Source organism: Buceros rhinoceros, unplaced genomic scaffold (genome assembly GCF_000710305.1).
Source record: "Buceros rhinoceros silvestris isolate BGI_N320 unplaced genomic scaffold, ASM71030v1 scaffold5758, whole genome shotgun sequence".
Taxonomy (NCBI): domain Eukaryota; kingdom Metazoa; phylum Chordata; class Aves; order Bucerotiformes; family Bucerotidae; genus Buceros; species Buceros rhinoceros.
In genome coordinates this window covers 26,862-35,735 of record NW_010426214.1, presented here as the reverse complement: position 1 = coordinate 35,735, position 8,874 = coordinate 26,862, and the positions used below count along the sequence as shown (strand labels likewise).

Sequence of the window (8,874 nt, the reverse complement as noted above, 5' to 3'; positions counted from 1 at the left end):
GAATGCTCTGACCATTCCCCCTTTTCCCGCAGGGCTCCCCTGAGTTCCTGGGCCAGGCCTTTGCCGTCCCACAGGTGAAGCTGGTTGATGAGCCGTACTCCAGACCTGCCCTGCAGTTCTTTGACATCTACAAAGGCTCCAGAGCAGCGGGAGAGCTCATTGCGACCTTTGAGCTGATCGAGCTGGATTACAGCGGCTATCTGGAGGTAACGGGCTTGCAGAGAGCTGCGCACAGGGGCAGAGCTGTGTGGCTGAGGAGCTGGTTGCACCAGAGGGGAAGCTGGTTGATGAGCCGTACTCCAGACCTGCCCTGCAGTTCTTTGACATCTACAAAGGCTCCAGAGCAGCGGGAGAGCTCATTGCGACCTTTGAGCTGATCGAGCTGGATTACAGCGGCTATCTGGAGGTAACGGGCTTGCAGAGAGCTGCGCACAGGGGCAGAGCTGTGTGGCTGAGGAGCTGGTTGCACCAGAGGGTTCCCTGCTGGAAGCCACATCTGGCTCTCAGCTGAAGGCGGGCTGCAGTTCCAGACCCTGCGAGCACAGCTCGGGAGGGGAGGGAGAACGGGCATGGCATGGAGTAGAAATGGCTCTCATCTCTTGGTGTGCCCTGGCTCCACCTGCTCAGCCATCGGTGCCCGAGGACGTGGAACCCAAGGAGCCCAACTACCTGGGAGACCCGCTTGCTGGACGGTTCATCATCCCTGAGGGCATCCGCCCGGTGCTGAAGGAGTTTCGCATAGAGGTGCGCTGCTCCCCGTGGGCTGCCCCAAGCAGACGGCACAGCTGACCTGCTCTCGGGGCAGGGCCTGGGGAGGGAGCTGGGTTTGGAGCTTGGATGTGCCTTGGACGCCGAAGCAGATACCAGAAATGGAGGTGCTCAACATGAGGGAGTTTAACAGCCAGAGGTGATGGGTGGCTGGGTTGGGAGAGTGGCCTCGTGCCTCTCGTGGACTCTGTGTCCTGTGAGGTGACGGGGGTGGCAGCGCTGGACAGGATTACAGGCTGCACGGCTGTGCCGTGTCTGACATGTCTTGAGCAGCCCAGCAGCTTCGTGTTGTGCCTCAGATCCTGTTCTGGGGCCTGCGGGACCTGAAGCGGGTGAACTTGTTCGAGGTGGATCAGCCCCAGGTGATCATCGAATGTGCTGGCAAGAAGGTGGAGTCGGAGGTGATTGTGGCCTACAAAGAGAGCCCCAACTTCACTGAGCTGGTCAAATACATGGACGTGGTGAGTGGGAAGGGGGGTCCTGCTGTGCCAGGGTCCACCATAGCCGTCCTTCACCTGTGCACTGCCTGTCTGCATGAGGGGAGATGCTCCTAGGCTTTTGCTCTCCCGTGGCCATGTGGTTCAGCTGCAGATCAAAACCTTTGTGAAACTGCCCACCAAGAGCAGTCTTAGCCATCGCCTGTTACTGCAAAGCTTTGGGCAGAGCTGCAAGGTGCCATCAGACCTTGCCACGTGTAGTGGGGCTGCAGGGAGTATTGCCCTTGCTTCTGTGAACCCCATGTGTGGTTCTTTTGCAGGAGCTCCCAGAGCAGGTCTACCTGCACCCGCCCCTCAGCATTTTTGTGGTGGAAAAGCGGGCGTTTGGGCGCACCGTGCTGGTGGGTACCCATGTTGTGTCCGATGTGATGAAATTCTCTCCCAGAGAGCTGGAGGAGGAACTGGAAGATGTGCCCAAAGGTGAGCTGCTTGGCAGGGTTCCTATGGAGGCAGCAGGCAAGTTCTGCCAGTGGCAGAGGACCCTGGCCCTTCTGCTCGCTCCTAGGCAGGCAGCAGAGTCCTCTCCTGAGAGCCATACGGTGCCAGCAGCACAGTGCGGGGCAGGTTCGGGTTGGAGGCAAGTCGTGAGCCTGGTCTGTAGCACTTGGCTCCAGCCCAGACTGGTGTTTGGGAAGCAGCAGCAGCCAAGTGATGGTGCACTGGGCAAGGGCTGTCATCCCTCTTTGGGGCTGGCAAAGGCAATTTACAGACTGTTTCCTCCAAGGTTAGCTTAGCGTTTGCCTTCCCGCCACACCATCAGGGCCGTTCATCTGTGGATGTGGCATCTCCGTGGGGTCTCTTTCCCAGGCACTGTTTGCCTTATATATGTAGAGAGCTGAGGAGGGAGAATGGCTCCTGAAGATGTCTTAGTCCAGCAGGACATTTAGCTGGGGCTGGATACTAGACAGTAACGTATCCCCGTGGAAGGTCTGTGTTTAGCGTGGGAAGGACTATTGTGTTCCCCTCTTTCAACCCTCTGCCTAGCCGGGCTGCAGAGCTGTCCCCAGCGAGACCTCCGTCAGCTTTAGGGAGCTGGACCACTACGAGTGAGGGCTGAAAGGTTTAAGCTTCTCTCTACATCATTGGGTCAAGGTCTGTTCTCTGGGTAACGGATTCACCAAATAGCAACGCCACGGCACAGCCAGAGCTCCTGATCTGGAAGTGCATAAATAAATACAGCACGAAGGGCAAAACTCAAAGGGTTAATCGGGTTGTGGTCGTTTCTGAGTAGGGAAGATGTATCTCATAACCCCGAATTCCCAGCAGTCAGCAACAAGCATACTGAGGATGGAGGCCAGTCTCAGCACTGTACTGGGGTTCCCAACAAAGCCATCGCACTGTCGTGGGGTAACGGGGGCGGGTTTTCTGTGGAATAACAACTGGCCGAAAAGCAGGAGGCAGTGGGCAGAAATAAATGCAGGGAAACATGAAGCTCTTCCTCTTCATCTCAGCTCGGAAAGCCTCATCCCAGCGTCTTCCCGCTCAGACTGTGGTGAACATTGGCCTGGCAGCGGGTGACCCCGGTCCCAGCACCCACCCCCTGAGTCTTGTGAAGGTGAGTGGTGTGGTGGGCCCAGCAAGTTTTGAAGTTTGAAAAGTCAAACTTCCAACAAAAAAGACAGCTCGGAGTTAGGTTTCAAGCAGCAGTTTTTGGTCTGGACCCAAGCACTCCTCTCTGCTGCTGGTTCATCGGTGCTGCTGCGTGTCGGCTCTGGCACAGGGAGGAGACCTCTGTGGCCTCGTGTCTTGAAAACTGCTGCTTTTGTGGCAAAGCACAAACCTGGAGCCACAGGTAGCTTTGCACCTCCTGTGCTCTGCCTGCAAGCTGAGCCTCTGCCGCAGGCTCCCAGGGCACTGGAGTCCTGGATGTGCCTGGGTGGACTTCTCCTCCCTCTGAACCCTTTTCTCTGCTCTTTTAAGGCTCCTTTGAAGAAAATTCCTATCAATAGGCTTGTAAAGAAGGAGGATGAATATGAAGAGGAAAAACCAGAACTGGAAGAACTGGATTGGTGGTCCAAGTACTACGAGTCCCTGAAGGAGCTGTATAACCAGGTGATCATTTCTGACAGCTGCCAGCAGAGGGGAGGAGTGGCTGCGCTGTCTCGGGAAGATGTTCTCCACAGCTGTGGGTGTCAGAGGCATCCTCCTGACATGGATCTGCGGGCAGATGTGGGCTTCTGTGTGTCAGGCACTCCGAAGGTAGCACTGTTGCGCATCCAGCAGTGGATGATTCAGCAGGCTGTGGGTGTCGAAACATCCCTGCGGCGAGGTGCCCAAGCGGTTCTGAGAATACGAGTGGGTTTTTTGTTGAGGCAGTCCTGAAAATGTGACACGGCTGATTTCTGCTGCAGTGCAGGGGCTTCGGTGCTGCTTACTCTCTGTCCTGGCTACCTTCCCAGGATGTGCTATGGGAGCAGTTTTGCCGCAGATTTCCTTCCTTGCCCTGCGTCCCTTAAATCCCAATCAAAAAAGCCAGCAGGATCATTTGGGAAGACAAGGTCATGAAGGCTCTCACTGGGATACCCTCCTGGCATGATGATGTGCTAAATGATCTCAGGCTAGGTATTACTGACTGGTGGTGGGAAAGCTTTGACAGTGTCCTGTGAAGCACTTGTGTACTGTGGTCCTTTTGTTAGTTGATAAATGCACCTGATTTATGTTTTTTTAGTTCTTGCAAGGAGAAAGCATGATGCACAAAAGGACTCTTATTGTGGAGAAGCCTTTGCTGTTAGGGACGTGGGGTGACTCTTTGTGTGTGTTTCAGACACGCAGTGATGAGGAGGATGCTGAGAATGATGACCTGAACGATGCCGGTGAGTCCTCTAGCAATACACAGCTCTTCTGTGGGGAGAGCCAGGGCTTGCACTGTCTGATAGGGTGCAGGGCTTGTGGGAATGGCATCTGAGCAGGCAACAGCTTTGCGACATGCAGCAAAAATGACACAAGAGGGAGCAGAGAGACTGGAAATATTGACGGGGCTAACGAGGACTTTTTCAACTTTCCTCAGAAAAGTTTGGCAAATTGTGTTGAAGCAAGAGCATTTCTGAGTGAGCAGATTTTCCTGCAGGAAAATCAGCTGCAAGGATCCTGGGATTGTCAGGGAGGAAGCAAAGGTGGGATGGAGAGAGGGGATGGTGTAGGGGTGATGCTGTCGAGGAGCTGGGCATCACTTTGTGCACGTGGAATGCTCCCCTGGGGTACAGGATTCACCACGAAGTAACAGAAAGACAGTGACAGCAAACAGGGGAGCGGAGAGCAGCGTGGAGGCAGTGCGAGTCTGCAGAGGCGTGAGCAGGGACCCGCTCTCTCCGGGCACAGCTCTGTGTTTTAGGTGGATGCTTCAGTTAGACACCCACCCAAAACAGCAGCCCCTCGCATAAGCAGCCGTCCAGGGAAGATGGTTACCTCTCATTTGCGCCTTCCCCGACAGCTCCTGTGGGCTGGCCCAGCCACCTTCCTCCCTTCGCTCTGTGCCCCCTTCCTTCCCAAATAGCAGCCCTGCAGGCAGACAAGTATGTGCCAGTTTTTACCCTCCCACCCGTCCAGCCATGTCTTGTTGGGGAACCCGAGATGCTGTGAGGACCTGCTACAGACAGCGATAGCTCCAGGTACCCTGACACAGGGCAAAGCCCCAGGGAGCTGTTGCTGGAGTCATTTCTTGGACAGACGCGGGAGATGATGGGAGAGATCAGAGCATTTCCTAATCTTCTGTTGCCGTATCTAGATGGAGGGAATTTAAATGCGTCCTCCATCGACATCGAAGCGGAAGATGAGACAGTAATTGAAGCTGAACCTGCTCGACCCAAGAGGAAGCTCATTGCCACCCTTCAGGTGATTACTGGGGTGACAGATTGGGCCTCTTTCAATCCTGGTCCTCTGTCCATGTCCTCCTCACCTTCCTGCAGTGGAGGTTAGACTGGGAGGAGGTTCTCCAGTGCGCACTGGGCCCCCATTGTTGCTGGGCTTTGAAACGGCCGGTGAGATCTTGGAGCCCCGCTGGGATGTGTGTGCACATCTGAGGAGGGACCGGGGCAGGGAAAGAAAAACTGTAACAGCCTGCGCTGGGTAATACAGGGGTAAGGCAGGACCAGGTGAAAGAGCTGAAGCAGGGAAAGGAGGGGTTTTCTGACTCTCCTCCTTTAGGATGGCAGGAAAGGGCCCCAAATGATTTTCTGCTTATTCCAGATCTACAACTCTGAGCTGGAAAATCACTTTGATAATTTTGAAGACTGGCTGTGTATTTTCCCCCTCCACCGTGGCAAAGCAAATGAGGATGAAGATGGAAACGAGGATGAACATTTTGTGGGGAAGTACAAGGTACTGCACCATTTGAATGACGCTTGTGCTGCATGTGGAAGATAATCCTTAGCACCACCTGTGTTTCCGAGCGTGCTGACACCAGCAAAGCCTTGGAGAGTTCATGTGTGTGCAAGGTGATGTGAGGCCACGGTGGGGCATGGCCACGGTACTGTTGGTGCCTGTGGAAGCACTTGTGTACTGTGATCCTTTTGTTAGTTGATAAATGCACCTGATTTATGTTTTTTTAGTTCTTGCAAGGAGAAAGCATGATGCACAAAAGGACTCTTATTCTGGTTGTGGCCTCTGGGTGTAATAAGAATTATTGAGGTTCACTGGTTTTGAAATTAGAAAAACTTCTTTAAGAGAGACATTATGCTCCCACCCAGGAGCTCTTGAGGCCTCTGAAATAACAGCTACAGAAATTTATCTAAGAAGTTCCCTAGAAGACCTTCGGTGCCTCCTGCCTTTGGCAGTCTGAAGTGCCGGGAGACGTTCAGATCTTCTGGCATGGGCAGTGGTCTGGCAGCCTGCAGCGTAACTTGTGAACAGGGACTGCCTGGACATGACAGTACCTTTCGAAATGACTGTCCCCATGGGCACAGGGTGTCTGTGGTCTTGCATGGGGCAGTGGCTCCGATTTTCCAGCTGGCAGGTGAAGCTGGTCTTGGTGGCTCCGCTCCCATCTGAGGTACTGTCTTGTCTATCTCGTGGTTACTTGCAATGCCTCTTCTGCAGGGCTCCTTCTATGTCTACCCCACTGAGGAAGCTGGCACGGAGCCCAGGGTCTCCCGGGGCATTCCAAGGAACAGACCCATCAAGGTTCTTGTAAGAGTTTACATCGTTAAGGTAAGTGTCTGGTGGTGGTGGCAGCAGTGCTTGGAGGTCTGTTCCTCCTGTGCACCTCCACTGCTAGGTGATTACCAGCAGTGGCACTTGTGGAAAGCTTGATGCTGGCTTGAAGGCTCTGCCAGCCCAGTGGCCGTCAGCTACATCTTGTCCATGGGGAGCCTTCCATGCTTTGTAGCTTCATGAGGTGCTAAAAATCCAGACGGGCATTTCTTGGCTCCTCTCACCTGGCTTGAGACAATGAGCAAGCGGGTGGGTTGACAGCTGGAGACGTGGGTGGCTTGTTGAACGGGGATTTGCGTGGGAACAACAGCCAGTTTCACTGCCGGGGCAGCTGCTAGAGGGACCTGAGCAGGGGGCTTGGGTGGTCTCGGGCCTGTGCAGTGTCCCTTGTGCAGTTTGCTCTTTGCAGCTGATGTGTGGCAGTACCTCTTGTGTATTCCAGGCTACGAACCTGTCTCCAGCAGACCCCAATGGCAAGGCAGACCCCTACGTGGTGGTGACTGTGGGGCAGGAGCAGAAGGACACAAAGGAGCGATACATCCCAAAGCAGCTCAATCCTGTGTTTGGAGAGTATGCAGGAGGCTTTCATCTAGCAGGTTTAATAGGAATAGTGCCCATCTGGGGCTCAGGCTGTGGCGCAGCATGCGTGGTCTTCTCTTCCTTGCTGCTGGACGATCTTGTCCTGTAACGCAAAGGTCCCAGGCACATCTCTTGTCTCTGGCTGACGCAGGAGCCGTAAGTGTTTTGGGTTAGGAGGGGAGCACCCCCAAAGGCTTGATTTAACAGCCAAATGAGCAAGCCAAGCAGCCACACAGAGCTGGAGAGTTCCGGGAGACTTCTATCCAAGGGCAAACATTCCTGGAAAAGCAACTCCTTTGTTTGAACGTGCACTCTGAAAACCGCACGCACTGAAAACTGGACACACTGGACTATGGAGAACCAAACTGTATCAGAGGCCTTTGAGTTGTCAAGTGCAGTTCTTAAATGTGCAAGATGATCAAAGCAGAGCATGTGTTTCATTTCCATCCTCTTTGCTAATTGCACTGTCCCTGTCTGCTTCTGTCCAGGGTTGTGGAGCTGACAGTCTCCTTTCCTGTGGAATCAGAACTTACTGTGGCAATATTTGACCATGATTTGGTTGGATCTGATGATCTGATTGGGGAGACCAAGATTGACTTGGAGAATCGATTCTACAGCAATTACAGGGCCAACTGTGGAGTGGCTTCTCAGTATGACATGTAGGTACTGGTGTGACACGTTAGGCCGTGAGACATGCTATTCTCAGCTCCTGTTTGGGTGGGTAACAGAGCACCTCCAGTTTTGCAGGACAGGGCTTGCATCCAGAGCATCCTTTGAGCAGGTGCCCCACAGATTCACCGCAAGTTTCACAGATAACTCCATCTCCTTTAAACTCCAACCAGCTTCCTGTGGTAGCTCCAGTTCCTACTGTGGACTAATAGATTTTGCATATGGTAGCAAAAACATCCTCAGTATTGGTGCTTTCGTATTGGTGTTCTGTGAAAAAACCGTTCTCTTGACACTGATGGGACCTCAGCCTCTTGGAACGTCGGGTGGTTTCTCTGGCAGCTGCTCGTTCTGTGAGCAGCAAGACTCATGACACCTCTTTTCCTTTGGCCTCAGTCATTCTGGATTCTCTGGTGTCTTTGGCCAGTTTTCTGTAAACTGCTCTTTTCCTACCCCACTCTACTGGAGAATTAGCCGTGGGCATTGAGTCCCCAGCGCTGCTGAAATTTCTCTGTCACGAGCTGCAGTTGAATTGTTCCTGTTGCTGCTCTGAAGCTGATGATTCTGAGGGGCGCAAGCCTGGCATGTTCTGGGTCATGGCATCTTGTTAAGTTTCTCATTCATTAAGCATTTGTGCGCTTGTGGTTTTCCCAAGAGAAAATCTGAGCAGGGATGTGGTGGCATAGCCTGTGCTGTGGGGAAGACAGGATGTTTCACAGTCTAGGAAAAAAAACGTTGCATCTAAGTTGAAGATGATCTTGACGTTCTCCCTTCCATGCAGAAATGGCTACAACACGTGGAGAGACGCTTTCAAGCCCACACAGATCCTGGATAGTTTATGCAAGAAAAACTCCCTCCCTGCAGCAGAGTACAGACAGGAGGAGGTCAAAGTGGACAATAAAATATTCAAAGTCCCTCCAGAGGCCTTTTCTGAAGGTACAGAGAGCTTGGAGAACGATGCCTGCTCCCTTAAACAGCTGCCTGTGCTCAGCAGAGCTGGGGAGAGGTCTGGGAAGCCACCGGCCTCTCTTCCCCGAAGCGTCCGGGCGGGCTGTCCCCGCTCTGTGCCTGCTGTCTGGGCCACTGCGGGGAGCACCTGCGCTGGTCAGCGGCCTGGTGTCAGTGCATGATGGTGTTGCGCTGGGAGAAGATGGGATCCAGGCTGTTAGGTGCCAACAGTGGCTTTCCAGGCAGCGGGTGGAGCGAAGCAAACCCG

The 8,874-nt window shown here is 53.7% G+C and overlaps 1 protein-coding gene across 1 annotated transcript in view; it reads left to right on the top strand.

Moving 5' to 3' along the window:
• LOC104498080 (fer-1-like protein 4) overlaps positions 1-8,874 on the top strand; it is a gene marked incomplete at its 5' end in the record, with an annotated part of 35,040 nt that overhangs the window by 17,294 nt on the left and 8,872 nt on the right. Inside the window, 13 exons of the mRNA XM_010141416.1 lie at positions 33-206; positions 628-744; positions 1,068-1,229; positions 1,526-1,685; positions 2,717-2,820; positions 3,186-3,317; positions 4,030-4,078; positions 4,990-5,096; positions 5,451-5,582; positions 6,300-6,410; positions 6,856-6,983; positions 7,481-7,651; positions 8,440-8,594. Coding sequence (XP_010139718.1) covers positions 33-206; positions 628-744; positions 1,068-1,229; positions 1,526-1,685; positions 2,717-2,820; positions 3,186-3,317; positions 4,030-4,078; positions 4,990-5,096; positions 5,451-5,582; positions 6,300-6,410; positions 6,856-6,983; positions 7,481-7,651; positions 8,440-8,594 — 1,702 coding nt within the window. The remainder of the gene's footprint in view (positions 1-32; positions 207-627; positions 745-1,067; positions 1,230-1,525; positions 1,686-2,716; positions 2,821-3,185; positions 3,318-4,029; positions 4,079-4,989; positions 5,097-5,450; positions 5,583-6,299; positions 6,411-6,855; positions 6,984-7,480; positions 7,652-8,439; positions 8,595-8,874) is intronic.